Raw genomic sequence first — 26856 nt, 5'->3', positions numbered from 1 at the left:
GTACAGTGAATGTACACGTTAACATGTAACTTTACATAAATGAACCTCAAATGGCTTCACCCCACACCGACACGTCTTACCTTTTGTTTCCACAGCTCCGGCTGACAGCGTTTTATCTGAGGATCAGTGCTCACATGAATTAGTCAGTTACTTTGGCTGTGGAAGTCGAGCAGTATTTCAAGTGATCTCATCTGAAATAATGGATAATCTGCAAGTTCGCAGCGTGAATCAAATTCAAAGAGATGAAGTGATCAGCCTGTCAGGCAGCTTTAACATTTCTTTATTTCAACCTGAAGTGAAAAGACATTAATAAAAGGTGGTAATGATCGTGAACTTTGAACTGAATTGAACTGAAGTGCATCACATTGACTGACTTTTCTTTTTCCAGACCTTGATTTGTGGTTAAGTATGAGATAACATTGATCCTGCCACATAATCTGTCATAATACAATCCATGAGAATCATTTTACAGCTATGGAAGAGTTTAAAGTGATCTGTTGGACCTGTGATACGATTTGTATCCCATTTATTGTGAATGACTATTTAGAACTTTGCAAACTAAAGAATCAGACCCAAGGCTCCCAGCCCACCCAAACTCTGCCGAGCACGTTCGGGTCCATGGCTTGGTCGAGCAGACAGTCCACCTGCTTCTCCACCGACAGGCCTGCAGCTGGAAGCCTGGCCCGAATGTTGTGCTCCTTTGTCCCCAAGGCCACGGACTGCATCCCGGAGAAGGCGGCGTCCTTCTCAAAGCCCAGCTTCAGCTCATCACTGATGAAATAAAGCAACATCCAACCGCACACAAGTGAAATTCAGCGTTCAAATGATGTGTGACAATACACTGCAGGTCGTCGAATACTGTAAATTATAGAATTGAAGCAGTAATTCCGTCACAATGGATGTCGAGGATACAAGCGTAAACAGTATCTCCCTCAGTGTGGTCTGCTGCATCATGATTTGATGACATACCTGGTTATGGCAGCTGGATTTGCTCCTTCCAGTTTCCTCCTGGCAAAGTTCACCTTCTGTAAGGGATACCAGTTGATCTCTTTGGTGTTTACGTCCTCCGTCCACGTGCCTCCTTTCTTCAGCTGTTTCATCTCAAAGTTCTGTGGAATGGAAACAGGAAGCGTAACTGGCACTGCTGTTTATTTATGTTTACCGTATTAAGAAAAGCATTTCATCCTTCCATCCATCCTCTGATGTTTATCTGAGGCCCCAGTTCATTTGACTGGTTACCTTCCAGTCCAGGGAGGGCTCCTTGACAAACACGTCCATGGTGTTCAGCAGGAGGTCCGGCTCGGCGCTGTAAGCTCGGAGGGAGTGGACCATGACGCTCTGGATCAAACCCGACTCCTTCAAGGGTTGCATCAGATTCACAAACTGCTGGGTCAGCCGGAAAGGCATGAGCTCAGGCACAGGGAGGAACTGCGAGGACACACAGGAAGGTGCTGTTCACATTTATGCAGCTGGACACACTCACAAGGCCAAACCGGTTATCTCTCCTACCTCAGTAAGACCGTCTGACTAACCTGCGTGGCTGAGCCGAATGCGTGACCGAAGTCGATGCCGATCATGCCTCCTGTTTCCATGTTGATCATGAAGTTGGACAGATGGCGGTCTCCAATGCCTAGAATCCAGTGGCTCACGCACAGCAAGGCATGAGAGCTGACGAAGTGGGAGCGCAAGGAAAGAAAGGCCTCGGGACTGTTGCACATCTTCATAAAAGCTCGCCTAAAAATTGGAAAAAAACAAAAAAACAAAAAAAAAAGGTTTAGTCTAGTCCGAGTGCTGACCTTCATGAGCAGCTTCATCACAGATAAAACAGACTGGACTCACTTGAGCAGATCGCTGGGCACATGCTGCAACACTTTCAGAAAGTTGCTGACGGTCTCTGCACGTTTGGCTTTCCTGAAAAAAACCAAACAAATATGCTGTAGCTCATGGCTGCTTCCTGTTAAAAAAAGACTAAGAAACGGTTTCAGGTTTCAGAGTATAAGAGCAAATTACAATCAACAAAATTCAGCTGAGACAGTTGTCATACTGACGGGCAGCATCCAGGAAACTTACTTGTACGCCAGACCATAAAGAGGTACACCACCCACGTTTGAATTTGGAGCAAAGCTTGAGAGCCATTTATTGTAGACTTGAGCAGACCTGAAGAGAAAGAGTTCATATATATATCTAAAAAAAAACCACTTTCATGCTTCACCTAATGTCACTGTCCCCCACATGAATGACCATCAAATATAAATATCACTACTTAATAGTGAAGTATGGATGCTGATTACAGTGCTACAGAAAACTTCTCTTTCAATAAGCTCCTTTAAATTAAAGACGTTTTAGTCTGTAATACTGAGCTTTTCCTAAGTACTTAATTAGTTCAAGTACAGTGTTTGATTTTTCTTTGATAAACTTTGAAAACTTAAAGCTATCCAGTGCATACAGGATATACTGAAATCATTTCCCTTTGAAGCTTTGAATAGCTCTGAGGATGACATTTGCACTTCATCACTGGACATTCAAGCAGTTGGAGTGAGATGGAAACACTGTACCCTGCTGTCCTCTGCTGCTCCTCTTCAGTCATTGTGCTGTACAGGAACTCTTTCAGGGTACAGGTGTTCTCCATCCATTCAATGAGACCAATTCTGTAAAGGCAGCAAAATGATGAATGAAGTTTCTGAACAGTTTCTCAGTGATCAAAGCAAACGGAAACAAGTTTGATCTATGCTTCAACCCTATATCCATGTAATCAGTTAAAAAAAAAAAAAAAAAAAAATCAAGCCCAGTACCGTGTGTTTATGGGAATGACTTGATAGGTGCGCAGCTGCAAGCCTCTGTGTGTGCAGGCGGCATCATGACTCAGCAAAATGTTCATGACGGCAAAAAGCTGCTCGATGCGTTGGTCCTGGCGGAGGTCCTCCCCACCCTTCACCAGAAAGGGGTGGTCACGTTCATCGTCCCCACGGATGATGAGACGTTTGGGCCGGCGAATGGAGGACATCACCTTCACCTGCGGAGCATCGAGTCACAGGAACACACTGATCACTGGGGTTTCAGACGGACCCAGAGTGCTGCTAGAACATTTCAGTGACCACCGTAAAAGCGTACCCTTTCATCGAAGCCTGTTATTTTTGCATGATACTCAGGCAAAGGTTTAGATCTGCCGTCATATTGTCCTAAGAGATGAGGGGAAAACAGCGGCATCAGTCAGCAGAGTTCAGCAGAATACTTTATTTTTACAATTCTAACATGTATGTCCCCTGGTTCACTGCTCTGTCAGAGCTACCATTTCAACAATTCATCCATCACTAACCGTCACACGACTGCAAACTCACACACACACTGACTCAACGTGTAAGCACAGTATTCTGTGTTCCGCTGCACTGACCTGGGATCTCCAGCTCATTGTTGAACGCGTCTGCTTTAAATGCACTCAGCCAGGGCGAGTACTCCTTCAGGTTCCCTGGCTCCTTCTGAAATCCCCGCATGGAACCTGCCAGATCCTCCACCTGACGCAGAAAGCTTTTCTCTCTTCTCCTCTCAAACAGCTTGCTGCCTTTAGATCCCAGCAGTTTCTCCACATCTTTGGCAAATTTCTATCAAGCAAATAAAAGAAAATGGCTGCAGTGAACAGCGTAATAACAGGATTTTTCGTGATGAAGAGCCGCACCTGTGCTGTGTCAGCCTTGTGTGTCCTTATGCATATATGATAATGAGAGGGGTGTGTCCATGCATTGTCCAGAGCTGTGATTGGTCCAGAGTTTGTGTGCGTTTGCAAAGCAACTGAGAAGCAATGTGGCTGGCTAGCTTAACTAAATACACTGAGCAGCAGCCTCTTAGCGGCTACCCACTTAGCTAAAGCTAAGTCAAAGCTTAGCTAAAGCTAAGTGGGTACAGCATGCATGCTTTCGCTGTACAAAAGATAAAACAGATGGAAGCTAATGACAAACCTGGATGAATTTCTTGCGAAACATTCCGTGACCGGCTGTGTGACAGTCCCCGAGTGAGGAGCGCATCTCGTCGTACATGTCGCCCATCCTCTTCTTGTCAAAGCTTGCTTTTTCCAGTTCGGTTTTCACACAATCCCACCAATCCTGCGCGGAACAAATGACTCAATGCCAGGCCAAAAACCAGGAGGCGGCTGCTTCGTTCATTCCTGCTTGAACTTGCACTTCTTACCTTAAAAATCATGTCAGGGTTTGTGAGCTGCTGCAGAGCCTCCACAAACTTCTTCACAGCTCCTCCCTTGTCCAGCATGCTCCTGAGCCTGTTGACACACGAGCTCTCAGGAAAGAACTGGGAAAATTCACCTGGAATTTTTCTTTCTTCAGTAGTTTTTTACAGTAACAGTAGTTTACCTGTTGACAAACTCCTGCTGCTGGTGTCCTGTAGCTGAGTCTTCGAAACGGTAACTCTCACTGCTGATCATCAGAGCGTAAACCAGCGCCTGAGGGTAGCACTCTGCTATCTGCCCGATGCAGTGCTGCACTGCCACAGCCTCCGGCTTGTCCAACAGAGCCACCATTTGACTGATCCAGCCAATCAGCATCCAGCAGGGAACTGACATAATCTACACATGGAAAGACACCGTCCAATCAAAATACAAGCTCACTCCAAATTCACTCTTCCTCTACATCCCTGCTCTGAGCACACACACCTCTTTGGTCATGAGGTCCAGCGTCTCAGAGGGGTACGACTCGATGATCTGCAGCAGACGTGGGAACTTGAGGCGAGCCTCCTCCGAGTTCATCTTCAGGGCTTTCATCATGCTCTCCACGACATGAACGGGCAGCGCCATCAAGTCTGGAAACTGGCTCTCTGGAAGACGACACAAAAAATGCAGGAAATTACTGGCTGATGGAGGAAGCACAACTCTTAAATTCTTGAAGATACCCACACAAGAACACACACAAAACACTGGATGTGCATAATGTTTGCATTAGTGTGATGAAGTACCTTGATTTCTCAGGCATTTAATTGATCCCAAACCAGATATTCCATATTTTATCTATTAACGCTGACTGAATGTCCTCTACAGGCAGCATACCATTACTTCATGTAAGAAGTGGATGATTTAGAGCTGTCACAGAGGTCAGAGCCACACAAACGTTAGCCTTCTTTCTCACCAGCATCACGCTGCTCCTCCTCTCGCAGGCGTCTGTCACAGAAGTTTGCCAAAGCCATGTATGTCTCAGTGATGCTGCTGCTCTCCACACAGTCCTGAGCGTAAGACTGAAGCTCCTCCTCTGCCTTTCTGGTAGCATCACACAGCAGCTTCAAGGCTCGTAACTGCAGCCCCACTTCCACTTCCTGCAGGGTGAACAGTTTGTTGTGAATAACTGCGATGAACTCTTTCTCATTCACAGATTTGCAGCACTATCACCCACAGTCTTAAATAAGTTTGCAGATAAGTGAAAAATAGAATTAGAGTACCTTTGGATTGTCGTTTGGCCAAGCAGCTCCAGAAAGCTTTGCAACTCTCTCTGCTTTCTCAGCGTCAATGCTTCCCAGGACGGAGGGGCTTCTGCTCACAGCGGTGGCCAGGATGTGGAAGGACGTACCCTGGAGTATCTTTTGGTCTCTGAATACTTTAGCTGTGGCACTCTGACAGTCCGCCTGGAGGTCCTCTGCAGAGAGAAAAGAGCTGCCATGAAACTGCATGTCATCATTTGTTCTGTTTGTGCCATGGACCGACAGCATCGTGACAAATCCCTCAATGAACAGCACTGTGGTTCAGCACGCTGGCTGGCACTGGATCAAGCGTATCTTGTTGCACCTTAACTGCTTCTTCCCAGTGTCTGTCTGCCACGTGCGCGCTGCTTACCCAGCAATGGGATGGTCTTTAGCACGGTGCTGATTTGCTCCACTGGACCCTGGGTCTGGCTGCGTCTATGGTTGAAGCGGCTGAAACTGTGGACCCACTGCAGGAAGCAGCCTCTGTTCCTTTTGGCTTCCCTGTGAAGTTCCTTCAGCAGCTTGTTGGCCACAGGAAAGTTATTCTGGAAACGACATTGGCCTTTTAAGGTGAGCGTGCGGCAAAGAAGTGGCAGCACAATAGAAGTCACTTCAGCAGTTCTTTCCTCACCTGCTTCCATGCGCTATCAGCCATCCGTAGCTTCATGTTGAACTTGCAGTCATGTACTAATGTGTCAATGTTGCCAGCTGGGTCTTCTGAAGCGTCCACCTCCATGCTGTCACTGGGAGCGTGGCCTCTTAGCTTTTCCCTGATCTTATCCAAGAAGAAACACCTGAAAGGCAGAGATGAAATTTGACACTGTGTCACAATTTATCTGATGATTTAAAAGATCTGTGAGCAAAAAAAAAAAAATCTTCTTACCGAGACGTAATGATATCATCCCATAAGTTCACTGGATCCATTCTGGCATCAGGATACCGCTCAGTCCACAGCCTGATGAGCCACTTGAGGGAGCTCACAGACACTAATGAGTGAAATGCAATGCAGGTTTTGAGAGTGGGACCAAATAGTTTTATTCAAGCATTAAACAAAGACGGTTGCCGGGAAATTATTAATTAAAAAATATCTCCGCTCACCCTCTCCTTTGATAAACATCAGGAAGTCCTGGATTTCAGTCAAGGCCTGCACTGACTGCAGGGTGGTCAGCCGACTCTGAGTCAACAGCGTATCCACACTGGAGTAATTCTACAGGAGGCAAAGACATTGAGTGCACGATGAATTCATTTTCTCCTTCTAAAACTCTCAGGTGACAGACAGAACGGACGTGTAGCAGCAGACCTCCATGAAGAGCTGCATGGCGTAGTTGGTGTAGTATTTCGCGCGGTCGTAGTCCTCCTGCAGGATGTAGAGCAAGCTGAGTTCTTGGCTGTAATGGCTCTCCAGCAGCTTTTTGCGCTCCTCCACCCTCATGGCTTTGTCGATGAAGGTGAGAAGAGTTTGGTCCATCTCCCCCAGCTGCAGCTGCTTCAGCATGCTGCGGATCATGTGCTGCAGGTACATTTCCTGCCACAAACACAGAAACACTTACAAACCGACTCATTTTAAAAACACGGAGATTTCACTTTCACACCTCCTAGGCTGGATCAGTCTGATCCATTACCTGGTAGAGCGGCTCCGACCACATCTTCTCAAGGTTGGGCGGGGAGGTCTCATCTATGTTCAGAGTGGAGCAGAACTGAAGAGACTTCCACTCAGTCAGATGACTGTAGGCATCCATAGCAGCTATTTCCCAGAAGTCCTTCTCAGACACAGTGGGTTCGCCATCGCTCCAATGCTCGGTGTTCAGAGCCTGCCAGCACGGAAAAGAGCATGCACACACAGCAAGCAATCAGGTGAAACTGCACGCTCCGCTGACCTCAGCACTGTGCTAGACTCACTGTACGGGGAGAAACATTACCTCGTTGTAAAGCTTCACAGCTTCTGCAAAGTCACTGCTGGCTTCAGCTTGAAGCGCAGCACAGGTGATGGACTTGGTCCCGACTTTACCGCCAAAGATGCCGCGCACGACATCGTAGTCCTCCAGAGATCTGTAAAGCCTGGAGAACAGAGGAAACAGAGTCCTGCAAAGCCAATTTTCTCATAGTATCGTCTTCATAAAACAGATCACACAAACCCTTTCACCTTGCCGTATCTTGTTCATCACCTCACTGAGCCACCAGCCAGCACCAAAGGCAAACAACACTGTAATACCTGGCGAGGTGGATCCATTTCTTTGTGTCTGGGGGGATTTCTTTGAGGCCTCGCGACCGTTTGGCAGGAGGTTCATTCTGGCCACCAGCGTGCAACAGGCCCTCTTCCAGCAGCAGGATGCCGGACGGCTGCTGCAGACTCACCAGGCAAGTGGAGCTGATGGCTTCAGGCTCGAGCTGCAGCAGCTCTTTATCCTGGTAACACATGTCCTAACAACACAACCAGCAGAGTGTTCATTTTATTTATTTTTACTTTACCAGCAGAGTGAAGATATCCAAACGGGTCGTGAAGGTCATACCTGCACACATGCTATGAATGGAGGGAAGCAGAGGGTGCTCTTGCTCAGGAATGCGTTCATGTTGCACCGAAGCTCCTCTTTAATCTTCCTGCTCTCCCCTCTTGGTTTGTCTTTGTCCATTTCTTGAAGGATTCCAGCGAAAAGAGAGCTGAACAGCTGTTTGGCTAAAATTGGATCTCTCTAAAGGAATATACAGAGAAAAAAATATGGATGTATGTTTTGTTGGTATTCATTCATGTCCGATATATTTAAAGCCTGACTGCTTTGTGGGAGGATCAGTCTTACCTGGGCGAGTGCTTGAAGGGGGGTGATGAGGCAACTGTATGAGATCTGGATGTCTGGGAAGTCTCCCACTCTGTAGTTCCGATAGAGAGTCACCTGAGCCTCTTTCCGCAGCCTTTGATCAGCTTTGTCTTCCTGTGGGACCCCCAACAGAACCACCGATGGTTAGAGACACTGACGGTTTGGAGAAGTTAGTGACAGGATGCTGGACTCCAGTGGAGGGATAAAAACGTGAGTGTTTGATACCTTTTTCTGTCGTTGTTGTTGGATCTCTTTTTGTGCAAAAGTCAAGCTGACTTTCTCCTGATCCTTCAGAAATCTGCGTCTCAGTCTCAGGATGTTGTTCCGTTGCTCGTTTTGTGCTGTTGACATTTGGACACGAAACATATTCACGTTAATAGAATTTAAATCAGTTGGAAATGTTTGACTTTTAATTCACTTTCATTGTTAACAGAGCAGAGCAGAGTTTTCTTATGGCAAATCTGCCCTTATTCAGATAGTGACTAGTTATAGCCATCTAGAAACTGCAGAAAAACCCAACATCTCAAACACCTGGAAAGTGTTTCATGCTTAAACAGGCGGGGACTGACCTCTGGTGTGACTGTCCACGTCATCGGTCGGTGCAGTCAGGCGCCTCAGGCCAAAGCCTTCTCCCACTGGTCTCCTCGCTGTGGTTCTCTTCTCAGCTTTCTTATCGAACACCAACAGTGAAGACAGAGACTCAGAGCCGAGTGTGTACTCTGCTAGTGTGTCCACGCTGCTGCCTGTCAGCCAGTTATATGCTGTACGTCGACCTGGAGGGAAGAAATTAAAAAAAAAAAATCCATTCAAAGGTTAATATACCTGTTTTCACCTACCCATGAACATTCTCACATCTATATTTAGTAGTGCTTTAACAGCAGGTTATTGAATTTGAGTGGTACCTGCTGTTTGGGTTTGGGAGAACTCTAATGTAGTCTGAGTGGCTCGGAGCTTCCCCTTCATGGCTGCAGACTGGGATGCTGCTAAGCTCTCTGGGCCCTGAGAGCTTTGGGTTTCAACAAACATGGGGGTCATCACGGTGCTCCTGAAGCGCCAGTTGGAATCGATCACATAGTCCTAGAGAGCAGAAAACATGCCATTAGCACATCAGGCTCACCAGCAGGATACAAAGAGAATTAATGCTGCAGGCTTCAGCTCACCTGGAAGGTACACTCTGACAGAGGATACTCAAACATGTTCCGTTTGAAGTCAGGACTCTGGCTGGTCATTTCCAGCAGCAGGTTGGTGGCCAAGCTTAAGAAACACCTCTCTATCTGACAGGAGTACAGAGACCGAAGCACCGCCAACATTCGGTCCAGCGTCGCAGTGGGGAGGCGCTTCTCCTGACTCCAGAAGTTCTGAACGTAGAGCCTGAAAACACAAAAGGCAGGGATGAGCTTTTTCCTTCAGTGAAAACACTGAATTTATATATAAAGAGTATGAAATAAAACAAAAAGTAAAGAGGAGAGAGCAGGAGCGGGTACTGACTGAAGGCCTTGGTTTTCTTCAGACAGTCCCTGAAGTAGCGTTTCTTTAGCTGCATTCAAAACCTCCACTGAGGTGCTGTCTTCCATGCTCTCTGCATCACTGGAAGAATGTAAAAAAAATGGATCATTAAATTTACGGCAAGCAATGGCAAAGCAGCTTCTGCACATGCAGTCCAGCGGCCACAAAAAGCAACGGAATAACAAGTTATGAGCAGCTGTGAAGCCATTTTGCTGGAGAATTTGCGCCTTGTCCCAGTCTTCCTATATGGAATGTGTTTGGTCCCACATTGGTTTATCATTTACATTCTGCAACCACCTCTTGGGTCAAACCAGAAACCATTATTGAAGACAGTGACATAGTCTGAGGTTGGAACGGAAGCCCAAAAGGTTCACAGTACTTGTAGTTGTCCTGGATCCACATGAGGACGTCGTACATCCTCTCTCTGCACACTGGTGAAGGATGGGACACAAAAGCAGTCACAGCCCCCAGGAGCTCCTGAAGCTCAACCGGAGTCAGGAGGGCAATAATCTTGTGGATGATATCCAGACAAACTTGCTGCCTGGCATCATCCCTGCGGACACAGAAGACGTGCAGAAACATGATGGCAGCGTAAATAAACGTTCAGATGAGATCCTCATATACACTCATTACAGTGTAAGCTAAAGGAGGAAGGTCCTACATGTCAAATCTCTTCTGATTTCCTGTAGCTGAAGTGGACATACTGGACATACAAAAATTTCTGTAAAGATGCAGATCATGGGGCGGAAAATGGTCAGGACTGACCTGTGGCCTATCATCTGAATGAAGCCCGTGGTCTTCAGCTGCAGGAAGATGTCTGGGATGACATCAGCTCGGCTCAGCACGCACTCCAAACAATGAGTCTTCAGGATGCCGTGCAACTTAGGCAGGAGGAAGAACACGTAGTTGACGAAGCTGCAAAATTGGAAATAAAGTTGCAGTTACAATAAGACTTAGAAGAGTAAGGGATCAAAGAAAGCTGCACTACACGCTCACCGATCCATAAACGGAGGAAAGTGTTTTGACACTTTGTTCAAGCAAATGATGAACTTGTCATCCATGTTGTTTTTCTTCAGATTTGTGATCTTAGTTGCAGCGTGACTGAGAAGCTGTTGATGATGCTGAGACGAGAACAGAAAAAAACGACTTTCATGTAAAAAAATAACCATTTTAAAATGGAATAACAAGAGTACTGTGGCATCCGAAGAAGGTTTTATCACCAGGACCATCAGCATTAACTTCTACTGAGGTGCTTTGAGCTCTCCTCAGACATCAGCATGAACGGAGAATAACTGTAATTCAACCGAACTGAGGAAAGTCTCATACATCATTCATTTCAGTCATATTCTTCAGGATGAGGCCGATGATTTCAGCAGCAGCTACGTAGACCTCTTTATACCTTACAAAGGACAGGTTGTCGGTGAGGGACCGGATGTACCTGAAACAACACAATACACACACATTTCAAGCTGCTTTGACAAATGAATGTCCAAATATACTCCTCTGAACCTGCAGCTTAAAATAATAATAACAAGAATTATGGTTTCAAGCAGTGACGCTGTCAGGTGATTCAGTGTAAAGTATATTTCCATTTATCGACACTGTTATATTTCACCTCTCATATTCAATTCCACACGAGGCATCGTAAGCGGGGAGGTTGTTGGCCAGGATGATTCCCAGCAGCTGAAGTCCAACAGAGTTGTCTTTACTGTTTTGGTTGGTGCCAGAAAATCGGACATATATCAGACTGTGAGGGCAAGAAAAGAGACAAAGACCAGTTCAACTCCATTTAGTTTATAATATGCAGAATTCTTGCTAGTTTACCTGTGGAGCAGCAGAGTGTTCTCCAGACCAGTCCTTTACACAATTATAATACAGTACAAACCATAATTCATCATGAACCTTTGATTACTGATGTCAATTTTCTGTACGGCTTTGAAATATCACTTTTTTGGATTTATTTATCTATATTTTTAAAAAGGATGGCCACACTTCATATTTAGGGTCCCATACAGAGTTCCCAATTAACTAGTTGCTTATTAGCATGCACAGAAGTTGCACACTGGCGCTCTATTAGTCATTATAAAGCACTTATTAATACCTTATTCTTGGAGTTAGGGGTTTAGTTAGAGTTAGGGTTAGGTTATTAAGATCATAGTCATGTGCAACAACTTTCTTCCTATCAATAAGCGGTGCTCATGAGGTTATTGAAAACTCTTCGTTAATGGCCTAGTCGCTGTAGACTGTGGTCATGCTGAATAAGGCATCAGTAAGTGCTTTAAAATGACTAATAAAGAGTCAATATGATACTAATATACATGCTTGTAATCATCTAGTTAATGGTTAATGTGTGTGCCTTAATATAAACTGTTATCAAAAGGTTTTCTTACACTCGTTACAATCGAGAAGGCCTCATAACCCACAGTGAACCAGCGATGGGGTGAAGCAGCTATATGTAAGTTCAAATGTAGCCTAGTTTGAACATACTTCATAACTTAGGACAGAGTTTACGCGCTTCTAACATTTTCAGGGTTGCACCTGACTCCTGTCTTACACCGAGTCCTAAATAGGTGTAAAGTCTCTGTAAATGATCGGTTGGCATGGTGCATCATTTGAGGATGAGGAGGCTCTTTCATGTCTGCAACCTGTTCACCGTGATAATACACAAACTGAGGACAGCATAGCATATAGCATAGTGCTTTTCACTGACCGGCCACAAGAAGTGGAAAACATCATTTTCTGCAATAATATTTTGGTTAGTTTGGACTTTCCACCAGAGTGGTTAAGATGACCCTTACGTCTCTGTGGTGCAGCCAAACATGGACACATGTTAGTATTAAACTAACTAGCTCCAATGCATCATTTAGTGTGGACTTTGCTCCCTAGCCTAAAATGGAACTTACATATAGCTGGTCCAGTGGGCCGCAGTGGAGTGGAGGCAGGGTAGAGGGACGAGCTAACTGCAGAAAGCCTGATGGATATCTGCCTCAAAGCAAAGCTCCACATCTTTTTCCACAGGGCATTTCTCCTTTTAACTTTCATGCAGCATGGTGTGAAGCGTGTCTACACTGAGCTAATGGATTGTGTCAATTGCACATCAATTGTTCAGTGAGAGTGTGCAAGCGCTACCTGTACGGCACATGCAGACAGTCTTTCCAGCACTCGACCAGAGTGCGGATGATCTCCAGGTTGTGGCGGAAAACTGCCCTCTTGGAGTGGAAGCTGTGCTTCATCAGGAACTCCAGCAGCCGGTTGGCGAGGACTTCATCTCTGGGGTTATCCTGGGAAGAAGAAAAATTCTATTACTAATGATATTCTTTTTTTTTCTTTCCATTATTTCTATATTCTACAATTTGCCACAATTTTCTTGGAAATCCATATGTTGGAATGTTTAAGTATTGATATTACACACAGCCTCTAACAAAAATGTACTGATGATTTCTACTTGCTGTCTTTAAAATACAGGTATTAGTAACCTTTGGGCTGGCCAGGTTTGTCCAAGAGAGAACTGTGACCACAATGTCCACCACCATGAAATGGATCCCCTGTCCTCCGTTGTTTTCAGAGACGACAAGCTGCAGGAGCGGCCCCAAGAAGTGTCTGGCATATGGTCGAAAAACCTGGGAAGATTGACAACAAAGCCCAGAGTATGAGGTGTCACATATGTCATTTATTTTCAAAGACAGTTCAGATCTAAAACACACTCGTATCACAGGACATTTACCTCCTCCGTGTTGATGATCAGCTTTGAGATGAAGAGTCGAATGTTCAGAGGCGTTGCTGGATTCCCTAGTTTTGCATGTAGAAATCTCATCCATGGAGGAAGCTCCCCAGGCACGGCTCCCTGTTACATTCAAACAGCAGAGGGGATTTTGAATGAATGACGTTTGTGAAGCCATTTGTCTCTGTCTTCGGTGCCACTGACCTGCTCTATTCTGGGAGTCACGTTGTTCCTTTGCATGTGTCCAATGAGACCCGTCATGGCTGCCATGCATTCATGCTGATTTAACTCATCCATTTCTAGATCCACTGTTGCGTCCAGGGAAGGATTGGTCTCCTCTGTCTCCTAGATGTACAAACACACAAAAAAAACCTTCCTCATCACCACCAAAACCAGATTATAACGAGTGTGTTTTGAAACTCCAAATCACCTACCACAGAGCTAAATATGCATGCATTTAGTTACTCCTGAGGATTTTACCTTTGGTGTTACACATTACACAAAACACATTACAAGCAATGTTATTATAAGGGAAACAAAAAGTCACATGACTGACTCTTTTTACAGCGGAGCGTCTGTGTCCCTCCGGGTTTTGGGAGCTGAAGGAGAAGCTCTGGACCCCGGTGGAGAAATCAAACTGACTCATCTCCTCGCTCAGGCTGCTGTCGACCATGTAAGACTGGGAGGACAGATACACTGGTGCTTCTACGGAATCCACAAAATAAATCTTGTGAAGAAACATCAACATAACAAATAAAAGTAAAAATTTCAACCTTGTTATGAGCAGTAAATACCTCCATTCTCCTCGCTCACTTCTTTTCGAATCATGACGTACTTCTTCTTTCTCTCAAGTGGGACCTGCAAAATAAATGAATAAACCATGAGTGCAACTCAGGGTGTACTGTTAAACAAACGGGTATGTTAAGTTAAAACTTACATCAATTTCAATGGGAAAGCTGTAGGTCCTTTCAACGTCGATGATATTCTCCAGAATGAACTGATTCTGGACAGGGAAGGAAAACCGTTACCACCAGACAAAGCGACCGAAGCGACTTGGACATAACTCTAAGAGCCAGCGAGTACCTTCTCTGGTTTCTCACTGAAGAGGAAGCCGTGGTAGAATTTGGGCTCAGTGAAGCTGCAGCTGATGACGGCGATGGCGCAGTTATACGCGGCACAGTGATAGTGTCTCCGAAGTTCAAGGAGCTGAGTCTCACCCGCCATGTTCTCAGTGAACGCTTCAAAACACGACCTAAAGGAAACAACAGCAATATCCACCATTTATTCATGGAAAAATGAAGACATTTCACATATCTGTCATGTCACTTCCTGCCTCTTAAATGTGTCAGGATATCATACTTGATCAAGGTCTTGGACAGCTCATTCCCCTCTGTTTTGTCTGATTGACAGTAGGCTTGATTAATGCGGGATTCTTTGGAGTAAACCTCTTCTTTGGGAAGGCGAGAGTACAGCAGCTCCATCAGCTTGAAGCAGCCGTTCTTCTTCAGCAACTGGATCTCAAACTCTGCTTCATTTGACTGAAATTGAAAAATAAGTAGTAGCAGCAGCAGCAGCAGCAGCTTTGTGCAGCTCAAGTTAACTGAACTAAAATCACAAATAAAGCTTCAACAGCTATTAAAGTAGTTGATATGGAACCGTGTTAAGAGGCAAACCTTCGTGAAGCGGCTGAGCAGCAAAGCCGTCATGTCGGAGACGTTTGCCACAAAGAAGTCGTTCAGGGCCTTGGTGCTGCAGTTCGAGGCCAGAGGCAGCAGAACCCTCTCCGCCAAGGCCTGCAGCATGGAGTTCATCGGCACGTCGCCCTGCTGGATCACTCCATACACCGCGCACAGCAGCTGCAGCTGCCGCTCGCTGCTCGACCTGGTCAGACATTGACAAACACAGGGAGTGCAATGCAATTCTGGTAATAACATGAAGTGCCTGTTTGAAAGCTTTACTGACCGCTTTGCAATTCTCTGGAAACAGGTTTGGAAGTGCTCCTCCATGATGTGTTTTCGATCACGACACAGAATCCCTGCCATCAGTTTGAGCAGGAGTGGGCTCTGAGAAAGCTCGAGGGCATCCAGCAACTGAAAGACAGAAACAAATGGAGGGTTGGTGCAACTTTACTGCCTCCCGAGCACCAGCTGAGAGTAAAACTAAATAAGTTCACTTGCCACAAGAGTCAGTGTTTGGAGCCTGCTTGTCCCTTTATTCTGTGTTATCTCCCAAACGCTGACTTTACCTTTCGGATACAGTCCATGTAGTTGTTGCGGTGGAGTGAGCCCTTTGCAAACTCATCTGACTGCATGGGGAAGTGGGAAGCCACCAGGGCGTCCAGGGCTCTCTGCAGCTCAGCCAGTGGCTCCTCGGGGAGAATCGTGAAGAAGGGCAACACCAACAGGGCCTGACTCTGAAGAGTTGAGAGAATCCGACGAAAGAAAAGTACATTTCAGCTTTCTTTGCGACTCAAACAGAAAAATCGTCGTCACGTGGTCAAAACAGGTCATTTGAAGTCATCAGCTGTATATCCTCTCCTTTACCTTGAGATTCAGAGGCAGATTCATGTCAACCAGCAGCAAAGTGAAAGTAGAAAACACCGGTCTGAACGCTTCGTGGTTGATATCAGAGCAGACAGAGGAGTCAATCTGACGAGAGAGGGAAAATCGCTCATGAGCTAAATTAACATCGGGGGAAATGTGGCGGGGGGACGTGCAGCGGTCACTTCGGCGTCATACCTGCAAGAGCTTGGACAGCAGCACAAGAGTGGCAGTCTTGCTCTCTGGAGTTGAAGAGTGTCCTTCCCACCACGACTGCAGGCTTCTCCATCTTCTCAGCACCCCCTCGACCAGCTGTTTTCCCTGAGTCTTCCTCACAGAGCGCTCCCTGAAGCTGTGGTCCAGCATGCCATTCAGCAGCACGCTCACCTGATGGAGCATTCAGCAGAGCAACAGGGTTCCTTCACAGCTGCAAGTGTATTTGTGTTGAGATTTTCGGAAACTAATTTCAAAGAAAAGAGAAGGCAGACAGAGCTACCATGCCGGGGTTTTCGGAGGAGGCTTTCAGAAGGCGTGGCACTGTGGCGTCCAGGCTTCTCAGGAGCTCCGTGTTGATGGTCAGCTGGAAGAGGCTGTAGAAGTACTCGCCGTGCGAGAAGCTCAGGAAGTTATGGCTGTGACTTCCAGATATCGGCACAGAGAGCATGATGGTGTTCAGCAACAAGTCCACCAGCTGCTCACTCTGCAGAGGAACAGCAATATACAACAGGAGGCAGTCAAACACGCAGGAAACTAGTCAGCTGACTGCAGCTCAGCTTCTATTTCATCAACGAGAGGTAGCACTGACCTGCTGACTCAGAGAAAAGGCCAGCTGAAGCAGGCCGTCTGCTAGTCTTTTGGTATTTATGTCCAAGGAGGGAAGCGCCTTCCTGTCCTCGCCGGGTGCTATACCTTTATAGACTGTCATCAGAAGCCTGGACCCCAGGGATCTGGCATAGGCAGCATCCTGTAACCGACCAAGAAACGCAAAAACCCTCACGCTTAGATATGCATTAATCAAAATTTAAAAAAGATCTACACTCTCATCCCAAAAATCTGTCAGTAAAAAGCATTAGCTGTGTTCATTTTCAACATATTTGGTTGTTTAATGGTGCTGAAAACTGACTAGCATGGCACATTTGGATAACTGAAAGACGGTGCTGCACATATAAAGCTCATATGGCAGGGCCAAATACCTGGCTGTGCAGAATGGAGTCGAGGAAGCCGGCTTTGTGGATCTGCTTACAGGAAGACAGAACCATTTCCATCTGGTCATGGTGGCTCAGAGTGCTGGAGTGGTAGAAGTCTACATCACACAGCTCCTCCACACTGAAGCGATCAGTATAATGTCATTCCAATCAGACATGTTTACTGTACTCTTTCCAAACTCCAAACTTCCAAATTACATGCATTCAAAATCAGCACACTCAAAGATGATCAACAAACCTTTTTCGAGAGATTTTTGACCGCAAACTGCTTTCAATGTGAGTGCGGTAAGGAGAGGCCAGCAGGGCCTTTAGCAAAGGAACACACACTTCTGGCAGGTTCTTCACGACCTCCACATCTGCAATGTTGAAACCGACAGCGGACGGCTCACACACCACCAGCGCAGTCAGCTCAAAAAACGCTGAGACAAAAATGTCTTGTTCCAGAAGCTGTGAATAAATGAAGCACACAGTGAGCCAAAAAAACTCTCAAAGGAAGACCTTCTGAATGTCTTAAACTCTGTGATACCTTCCAAAACTCCTGCTCTCCTTTGACCAGAATCATGGTGGCAAACTCCAGCAGGCGGACAATGATGGTGCACTTGCTGAAGTTGTACTGGTCCACCTCTCTTGGGCTGAAGTGAGAAGTCTTCTGGCCAAGAGGAAAACAGCTCTCTGCTACTGCCAGTTCATGAGCAGCCAGCTCGGTCAAAAAGAAACTTAGAGCTTTCAGAAACCTCGATTTCTCTTTGGAGCCTTGACAATGAAGAAGTTAAAAACAAACAAACAAACAAAAAACAGTAGTTATTATATTGTATTGTAAATCGTAGAACTGTCAACCCTCGCACAAATCTGACTTACTCAGCATGTGATGAGGCTTGATTATATGCAAGTTGATGAAGGTGTTGTAGCAGTCCAGGGCAGCCAGCAGAAGGTCCATCCACTGCAGGGTGGCTCTGACACTGAAAGGACCCGTCAGCTCCCTGAGCGTGGGCTGGGAGAGGAGACCTCCACCCTCAAACCGCGAGACCAAGAAGCCGATGCCATGATCCTTCAGCATGCCGTCCAGCCACTGAGGTGGAGACGTCTTTCCTGCGTTCAGCCACGCACAACACAGAATTTATCCACTAATAAATTATCAATTTTTCTGTCTGTTGTGTTTGATGTTCATGTCGTTAACCTTGGAGGATGAAGCACTTGGTGGCCCTGCTCACCTGGAAGGAGAGGTATAAACTCATAGAAGAGCTCCATGCATTTGTGGCGACACTCCATCTGAGGTCGCCCGCATTGTTCCAGAAGCCACAAAACCACGTCGGACAGGCACAGCTTTCCCTCAGGTGGAAAGCCCCTGGAAGAAGATCATTGCATAAACACTGCTGCAAACATTGCCGGAGGCGTCGGAGCTTGCGAAAAAACCAACTGACACCCATGTACCGACCTTGGGACGCGTCTCTTGGCACTGTGCTGATTGAGGCTGGGGGCCTTATGTTTGATGATCCTTTTCAGATGGTCAATGGCGCTGCGACACTGCTGCAACGTACCTGAGGATGGAAGAGCGGCATGAACATGAAAAAATAAAAGCGAGGTGTCAATTACCACTGCTAGCTCCCATTCATACATTCCACACCAACCCCGACAAGAAGACATTGATAACGATATGAAAACGTGAGTGTCCGGTCTATAAAGTTACCCATAGACTGCTCGTCTGAGTGTGCAAGAGCCAGACTTTCCACAAATATGACGAGAACTTCAAAGACAAACTGCTCCACCAAGGAACTTTCCTCCCTGCAGAGACAGACAGATGATGGCACTGAGACAAAACAGAGCAAAGATCCAACATTTTGGCAATATGAAACCATCTCTGATCATTATTTTTGTCATTGTCAGGTGTATAATTCAGTAAGAAAACCTTGATGTGTATTTTGCTATGAAAATGTAAAATCGCTGTCAGCATTGGTTATTATTTATCAGTCAAACCTTACACATCACAAACAACATACAGACCTCGGGGCTCCACAGAGACGGAATAAAAGACTCATCGTACCTGAACAGTCTGTAGATGCTATTGAACGCTAACGCTGCGCCGAGTCTTTTGAAGCCGCTGGGGTGGAGCGCCAAGCTGTAGATCCGTTTGAACAAGGACTTCATGTTCGTGGGGCTGTTCTCTTGCTGCTTAGGGGTGGTTTGTTTGATGGACCATTTGACAAACTCTTCAATGCAGCGGCCGCTGAAGTCTCTGAGGGTGCTATCCAAGGGGTCAACCACGCCGTCCTGACGAGGAAAACGCACATGCAAAAGAAAATGAGGCGGCAAAAGGAGGCAGAAACTGAACAGCGTCTTGAGAAAGGGGTTGAGTACAGTTTATGTTTCGCCTCTGAAGCCCTTCGTAGAGTCCACTCACCATAATGGCCTCTAGAACAGCTATCGTATCCTGGCTCTCAAACTTCTTGTTGTTTGTGAACCAGTGAATCAGCTGCATGACCAGCGGTTCAAAGAGCTGCCTGGTCACCTGGTGAAGAAGATCAAATTCACAAAAAAGACTGTAGTCCTCATCACAGCCGTTCCACCCCAGCACCATGCTCTAACTCAGGCTGATAGCAGTGCATCAGGGCACCAGGAGTTACTGTGAAGCTAAAATAACTAGTGCACAAAGCATTTAGTTCATGTTTCAATACTTCAAGTTATTTAAGGTCTCACACGTCCCAAACATATTTAGCCCTTACCAAAAACCTAAAAGCACCACTACAAACACTATTGCACAATTATCGAAATACACCTCCCTGACCAAATTACAATCCTTTCAATTCCTTGATATTTACAGGCTTTTCATGACCAGTAGGAATTGGGTCTGGGGTATCTATCTTGGTGGAGTGCACACACCTGATCCACATCGCAGGCCAGACGCAGCAGCACAGGAAACAGCCTCTTGTGTAGCTTGTACATGGGGGGCAAACTACTCTCCCCTTCGACCATCTGAGCACTCTTTCCAACCATGTAGATCACCAAGCTGTGGAGCAGCTCGCAAGCTGCCACCTGCATCAGCCACAGGAGAAAGTGGATTAAAATACCCGTTTGTGTTTATGGGGTGACGTTTGCATCAAATTCATTTTGTGAGCTGCCACTGACGGTGCAAACTCTCTGATGTTTAATGACATACTTTGGTTTGCCTGTCACTCGTGGACAGGGCCAGTTCGCTGATGCGAGGCAGGAACGGGTCGAGGTAGATGACTGGCTTCATATCGGCGAAGGGCACTGCAAAGCTGAGCCTTTTCTCAGAATCCCAGGCGACGAACTTCTTCATCATCTCCTCTGATGAGACCGCTAAATGTGACAACGGAGGCCTATGGTCAACAACAACAGCAGCAAATATCTGCATTCACGGCCCTGTGTCAAGTGCTCTCAAAGCGGCCTCACCAGTGACAAGGTTCCTGTTCAGCTTCCCTCCCAGGTGACCGAGCAGCTTCACCACCCTGAGCCTCACCGCGACAAGAGGAGCGTCTTCCTGCATTCACACAGAAGTCATCAGTACACTCAAGAGTTCTCAGGAACAGGACGAAATTGCAATCATCAACGTCTGTACTGTACAATGATGAGTACTGTAATTCACCGGTACAAGGAGGTCAAACTGTACAGTGAACACTCTAGTCTGTGGACTGAACAGCACATTAACGTTAATCTGAGTTACGGGAGTTGATTAATGGTTCATCCAGTACCATGGTGAGCTGGTTGGACTTTTTCAGGAGCCTTGTCATCACTCGGCTGTACCCTCTGTCTCTTCCAGAAGACACGGATGACATCACCTCCCAGTTGCTGTCGTCTTTGTCTGAAACCAAAAAACATCTGGATTAGACTTTTTGTTCATTTTGTTCCAAACAGTCTATCACCTAACAAACAGATGTGCCTGACCCGTCACTATTATGGGCTTACTGTTGGTGGAGGAGGTTTTCAGGTATCCGTCCAGAAGAGGGAGGATGTTTGTGTAGCAGGGCTGCATGGTCTCCATGGGAATGTGAGAGGACCAGTCCTCAAGAGCATCTAGGGCCACGTTGGCCAAAGGAACGTGGCTCAGACCCAACTTCAGAGCCGCCTAGACGCATTTACACACACACTCCATCAGGCACATAGATACACCATCTTCATCCAGTTCACAAACACGCACCAAAACCAATAAAAGGATCCCACCTCCAGAGCAGGACAGTAGGCCTTGATGTCCAGAGCTATGATGTTGTGGGGCAGCGAGAGGACAAATGTCAAGCAGGACGCCAGCAGCTCATCTTTGTACTGCTTCATTCTCACACACACCTAGTGGGAAACCATATGTCACTCACACCTCCTCCATAACACGTTCCTCTGCACCAGCAAACAAGTTTCTTAACACTCGAGGAAATAGTGTAAAAAGCAGCTACCTCTTTTCCAAACTTAGAGAAGAGTGCAAACGTAGCACTTTTCACCGTGTCACTCTGGGGGGGTGAAGAGCTTCTCGGGCCAACTCCCTGTTCAGAAGCAGACGTTTAGTATTTGTATGATATATTCAGAGAGAGGAGGACTGCAGTGCATCACGTTGCTTTGTTTGGGCTTCTTACTGGTAGAAACATCACCTGGTAGTACTTGATTCTCCTGGCAATTTTCATGGTGACAGAGAGCAGCTTGTAGAAGCCGCTGACAAGTGGATTTCGGATGGAGTGGAGGATGAGTTCATGGCTTAAGGGATACACCCAGGACTGGAAGTACTCAACGTGTTTACTCAGCAGCAACTGGCTGCAAAAAAAAGAAAGCAGAGTTCAGAGACGGACATCTTTACAGCTTAAAATGAACTGTGAATGTGCTGGAATACACTTTTTGAGACCCTGATACCAATGTCCCAGGTTGAGATGTTGACTGCAGTGTCACAGATAAGAAGCGTCTTATGGTTTCGTTCTGAATCTGACACCTGTGCGCTGTCTCCTTTACCTGCAGAAGTCAACCAGGTTGATGAAGGCAGTGAAATCTTTGATTTTATTGGGCAGCAGATGAGCTGTGGGGTCGGAGGAGGGCAGGACGTGAGCCGCATCATCCGGAGCCTGACAGAGGAGGCAAGTGCAGTTTACATTTTACATCCTGTCCGTGAGGCAACCAGGCGGTGCACGCAGTGTTGTATTTGTCCTGTGCACCTGTCAACGACCTTTTTTATGAACGTCAGTGAACTATATTGGAGCAAGATCTGAGAGTGAGACCTCACCTCCTCTCCGGTGGTCACTTTCTGCACAGACAAGTCCAGTTTCTCCATGATTCGAAGCACCGATTTGACCAGCTCATTGTAAAGGAGGCGGCTCAAGGATACCAGAGCGGAGTTCTGACTTTCAAAAGCTCCGTCCAAAAATCCTGAATCCTGCAGAGGACAAATGTGAATAGGACATAAAAATGTAGTAGGGGACGCTTCAAAACTGTCCATGCAAAACTCTGAACGCAATATTAACTGCTATAATAATCTGAAAATAGGCTTATTGACAGCATTTAGAAAGCACCTAAATGCTGCCTTCAATGCTAAGTGGCTAAATGTTACATAATGTGTCATCAAACCTGCTGAAATTAGTTGAGCAAATGTTCCATCAAACTTAAAAAAAAAAGAACATAGCATTACCTTCAGCTGATCACAGTCTAGAAGGCTTTTATACAGAGTGAGATAGTTGTGACTGGATGGAACTTTCCACTTTCCAACGCGAACTTGGGATGACTCAGAGGGACCACTGTCTTTGTCCTGAGAGGACAAAAACACACATTTCTTCTATCGGCACAGCACGAAAACACAGTAAAGAAAATATATGCGTGTGTGAATTCAGTGATGACATCCAGCGATCTGAAAACATGAATCTGACCTCAGAAAGCACGATGGGTTTGGAACAGACGCGAATCAAACCCTGGTGCACTGAAAAATAGGTCAAAAATCAGCATGCTGTTCAAATCAGATCGTCTACTTGTACTGAATTTAAGATGGAGGTGTGTGCGTGTATACACATATACACACATTTGTCAGTGTGCTGATGGTGGACGTACCCACTGAGCTGATAAAACTCCACAGGACCGGGCCTTTAGAGGCCATGGCCACCAGCACCTTCAGGATGGACCTGCAACACGTCGTCTGCATCCTCTCACTGTACTGAGGAAAGCTGTCGATCTGCACCACCAGGAGGCGCTCCAGGAGAGGCGTATACACCTCTGGAATCTGAAGAACACAAAGAAGAAGCTCAATGAGACAATCGTCATTCTCGCCCCTGTATGTACGGATCAGGATGAAAACCTGTGAAGCTCGTCAGTTTGATTCCGGGTACTGTTGTTATTCATCATTCGGACGAAGTCAGTGACGGACTGTGAGTTTGTTACCTTGTCCAGGTGAATCAGGACACTTGCTATGGAGTCCAAGAAGCTGGGCAGCTGGTAGAAGCTGTCGTCTTCCCCGTCAGACTCAGTCAGGTACATCTGCTTACAGCGCTGAATCAGCTCTGTGTACATCAAGTCCACGTCTTGTGGGCAGACTTTCTTGCAAGGCTACAAAAAAAAAATTTCAAAAACAGACAGAAGATGAAAGATTAAGATCATCTATCTATTATCTATGACACAGGAAACCAAAGTGTACATAAAGCACACGAGGCAATAAACATACGGCCGCAAAGAATCCGTATCCCCGTATGGCGATGGACAGCTCTTTATGTGTCGAGTCCATGGTCTTAATGATGCCGCAGAACTTCTGCATGAAGAACTTCAACTTGTTTTTGTGCTCCTCGATATTCTCTGCCACCAGCATTGCAACCTTAAAAAGATCATCAAAGCGTTGCACAGCGGTGACGTTGGAATTATTTTGACTCGTAACCTCAGCTGGCATCGTGTCGGTCTGGGACGGTGCTTACCTGCTTGAGGAAGGCCTCGAGGGCATAGTAGCTTGTCTTCTTCATTTCGGGGTTGATGTGTCCGCAGAGCTTGGACATGACCTCGAACAAAGCTCTGTAGTGGTCCATAAGGCAGCTGCTGAACTGGGATGCGTGTCTGGCAAATAATCTAAGGCCGGCTGTTGAGGAGACAGTCAGAGGTGTTACCTTTTACGGAGGTTTACCTTCATTTAGCGATGGAAATGAAGACCTTACCACACGTGACGGCATAGCGACTCATTTCCATCTACAACAAAAAACAGGAAAACAAGCATTACAGGCAGCATGTTGCATAGCATCACGTTTGATTGGACGTTTCAGCGTGTCATGACACATAGCCGGGACGATGATTCACCTTTGGAGAGATTGCCTTCAGGGCGTACTGAAAAATGTCCTGACACGTTGTCGGATCTGAAAATCAGAGACACACACTCATTGTGCGACCTTAGACACAGAAATGAGAATGTTTTCTTGTAAACTTGACACACACACCCCACCTTCATCCATGGTTTTAGTGAAATTGACCATTAGAGCGGTGATTCCCGTCAAACATCCAGCAACGACGGTGAGCTTCGGTTCCTTCGTTAAAGAGGTCATCTGAAACCAAAACAAACACATTTAACCAGCTGTTTTAAACTGGCTGTCATTTACGGACGCCGCCCACGCAGCCCATCAGTCCCGTCTCTGTCAGCGTACCTGTTCTTTCAGCTCTCCTAGATAGGCTTTGTAGAGTTTCTCAGAGTTGCTGACCATCTCGCTGGGGTGAACCTCTGCAAGAACTCCCAGCAACTCGTAGATTTTGCCGAGGACTATAAACAAAAGTGAAAAAAAAAAAAGCAATCTCATTAGCGTGTTACACCAAACAGCAGTTTGGGGCATCAAAGGAAGACTCACCTGAATCTGCCAGTTTGGTCTTCTGACAAAGCTCGCCGTAAAATCTATCGAATATTTGACTGATCCGAAGGTCTGCGGTCACACTGGAAGCCTTCGTTGTTTGGAGAATCTGTGGAGAGCGTCTGCTTAAGTCCATGTTCACAAATATATGAATCAGACTCTCCCAAAATCACACGAATAAGGAAATCTGTGAGCAGCGGATCTCTTCTTGTGGTCTGAATGCAGTTTGTTTCTCAGCTTGCACACCAGGCTAATGTTAAAGAAACGACACCACATGCCAAGAGACACCGACCTTAATGAGGAGCTCCAGCGCTGGAGTTCTACATTTGGCTAGCTTCTCCTTCGTGTACACAGTCATGCATGTCTCCTGCATAAGATGGAAACGGAGGGAACAAACAATATAATTCATCGGTGGAATTCCGTGCATGTACGCAAAAGTGGATCTTTTTCAGCCATGCACTCACTGTGGAATGACACCTTTACATGTAGAACTGTAATAACCAGTCTGCCAACGCAGGAACTTACTCTTATGTCAATGGCGTACGTCTTCTCCCAACCTTTGACTCTTGGCGAGACTCGGTCCAAGAAGTTCTGCAAAAAACCCAAGATCTCAACTCGGGTGTCCCGGAGCTGGAAAAACAGATGTTTCTGTCAACATGAGAACCTAAAACTCTCTGAATTACTGTTCACTGGCCATTCCTTGATATGTACCTCTTCAGACCCCAGGGACTTTCTGAGGAAGATGAGCAGTCCATAGTCTTTTGAGAACAATAAGGATGTCTGTAAAGCTTCATTAAGACACAAAGACACAAATCAGAATACCGACAACAAAATCTACACGACAGCAGCATTGAATTTTAAACAAGAAAACATCTGTGCAATTTTAAAGCCTCTATTAACTTAACGCTTTGTCACATCCTCCAAAGACTACACACTGTGTTACTAACTGATCAGTTATATGAAACTAAAATGATTGCCCGGATATTGGGAAGAAGGTTCTAGCCAGATCGAGGTAAGGTGGAAGGCACAGATCGTGCTTGTAATGTGATAATATGACTGTGTGCCATGTGCTGCATGTGGTATATACAGTATAAGGTGCCATGGAGGGAACCTGTGGCCGGAACATCCTACAGACCTCCGAGCCCTCTGCTGCTAATCCCCTGTGGAGTGGTTTCATTCTGAAACACTTGATTCTTGCATTTGAACTGTTTTCCTTGTTTAATAACGCAGACGTCTAATAGAGTTATAGTAACTTATTGTAAACATGGCTCACTCATAATCACGTGGTTTCTATATTGTGCTCTGAGTGTTACCGCCCACCACAGCGAGTTTTGGCGGAAACTATATGATACAACCAAAGCTAAATAAAAGCACTTATCGACGTTATTCAAAGAATGTCTGCATGACGAACTGATGAGCAGCTTCTAAAAATCCAACGAACATCACATCCTACAACGTGCTTATCGCTCATCAACAATAAGACGCATTATTAGCATTACATTCCCACATTGTTAATGGAGTTTGGTGCGGACTCCATGCGTTCCTGTGAGGAGTAATTTGATGGACTTCCTCGTCTTACCAAGTTCACTCTCGGTCGCTGTTAGCATGCACGCATGGCCCAAGTCACCGACAGTGTCGTGACATTTCAAAGCTGCCGCTCGGGTGTCTTCGTCTGAAAGTGATTCGTGAAGTTTCAGAAGAAGCCCGTGAATCCCTCCCGCTGGGTTGCTGTCAGGAGAAGACATCACTGCAGCACTCATTTAAGCTAACATTAGCAGCAGGAACGACTCATCACTTTCTCAGGTGTACACTGGCAGCCAA

The 26856-nt window shown here is 46.1% G+C and overlaps 1 protein-coding gene across 1 annotated transcript; it reads right to left on the bottom strand.

The window, feature by feature from the left end:
- Window positions 1–264: 264 nt before the first annotated feature.
- On the bottom strand, window positions 265–26856 carry prkdc (protein kinase, DNA-activated, catalytic subunit). Its single transcript, XM_076761476.1, has 86 exons — window positions 26615–26856; window positions 25747–25823; window positions 25561–25665; window positions 25328–25402; window positions 25036–25144; window positions 24838–24950; window positions 24639–24738; window positions 24497–24552; window positions 24358–24388; window positions 24124–24281; window positions 23880–24026; window positions 23600–23764; window positions 23273–23441; window positions 23095–23144; window positions 22860–22976; window positions 22458–22607; window positions 22190–22299; window positions 21838–21997; window positions 21646–21732; window positions 21422–21541; window positions 21167–21326; window positions 20953–21062; window positions 20654–20741; window positions 20397–20560; window positions 20120–20272; window positions 19641–19748; window positions 19284–19510; window positions 18930–19024; window positions 18678–18780; window positions 18454–18587; window positions 18101–18331; window positions 17769–17995; window positions 17481–17689; window positions 17231–17363; window positions 16843–17001; window positions 16534–16737; window positions 16236–16424; window positions 16041–16145; window positions 15743–15910; window positions 15460–15587; window positions 15171–15378; window positions 14857–15035; window positions 14581–14749; window positions 14435–14500; window positions 14292–14355; window positions 14054–14202; window positions 13702–13842; window positions 13501–13620; window positions 13253–13396; window positions 12906–13057; window positions 11392–11523; window positions 11103–11214; window positions 10773–10897; window positions 10542–10691; window positions 10156–10329; window positions 9759–9857; window positions 9431–9641; window positions 9173–9347; window positions 8840–9043; window positions 8496–8611; window positions 8253–8384; window positions 7968–8147; window positions 7670–7878; window positions 7377–7515; window positions 7080–7268; window positions 6758–6982; window positions 6556–6664; window positions 6341–6443; window positions 6089–6251; window positions 5828–6002; window positions 5437–5630; window positions 5130–5313; window positions 4661–4821; window positions 4362–4573; window positions 4183–4270; window positions 3954–4097; window positions 3392–3599; window positions 3112–3179; window positions 2793–3013; window positions 2556–2648; window positions 2071–2157; window positions 1840–1911; window positions 1533–1734; window positions 1240–1428; window positions 970–1109; window positions 265–771 (listed from the first exon to the last, which is right to left on the bottom strand). The coding sequence occupies exons 1-86, from the start codon at window positions 26793–26795 to the stop codon at window positions 567–569; spliced, it is 12357 nt and encodes a 4118-aa protein (XP_076617591.1). The 5' UTR covers window positions 26796–26856; the 3' UTR covers window positions 265–566.

The sequence above is a fragment of the Chaetodon auriga genome, chromosome 21 (assembly GCF_051107435.1).
Source record: "Chaetodon auriga isolate fChaAug3 chromosome 21, fChaAug3.hap1, whole genome shotgun sequence".
NCBI classification, from domain to species: Eukaryota; Metazoa; Chordata; class Actinopteri; order Chaetodontiformes; family Chaetodontidae; genus Chaetodon; species Chaetodon auriga.
Note: the sequence above shows the minus strand (reverse complement) of the source record. Positions and strands in the feature narration are given on the sequence as shown.

Bases quoted from the DNA above. Each gene is read 5' to 3' on its own strand.
- prkdc (XM_076761476.1), bottom strand. From the start codon at position 26,795: ATGAGTGCTGCAGTGATGTCTTCTCCTGACAGCAACCCAGCGGGAGGG. The intron at 25,824-26,614 runs GTAAGACGAGGA...GTCTTAATGAAG, and splicing joins AGCGACCGAGAGTGAACTTG to CTTTACAGACATCCTTATTG. The intron at 25,403-25,560 runs GTAAGTTCCTGC...CATCTTATGCAG, and splicing joins CGTACGCCATTGACATAAGA to GAGACATGCATGACTGTGTA.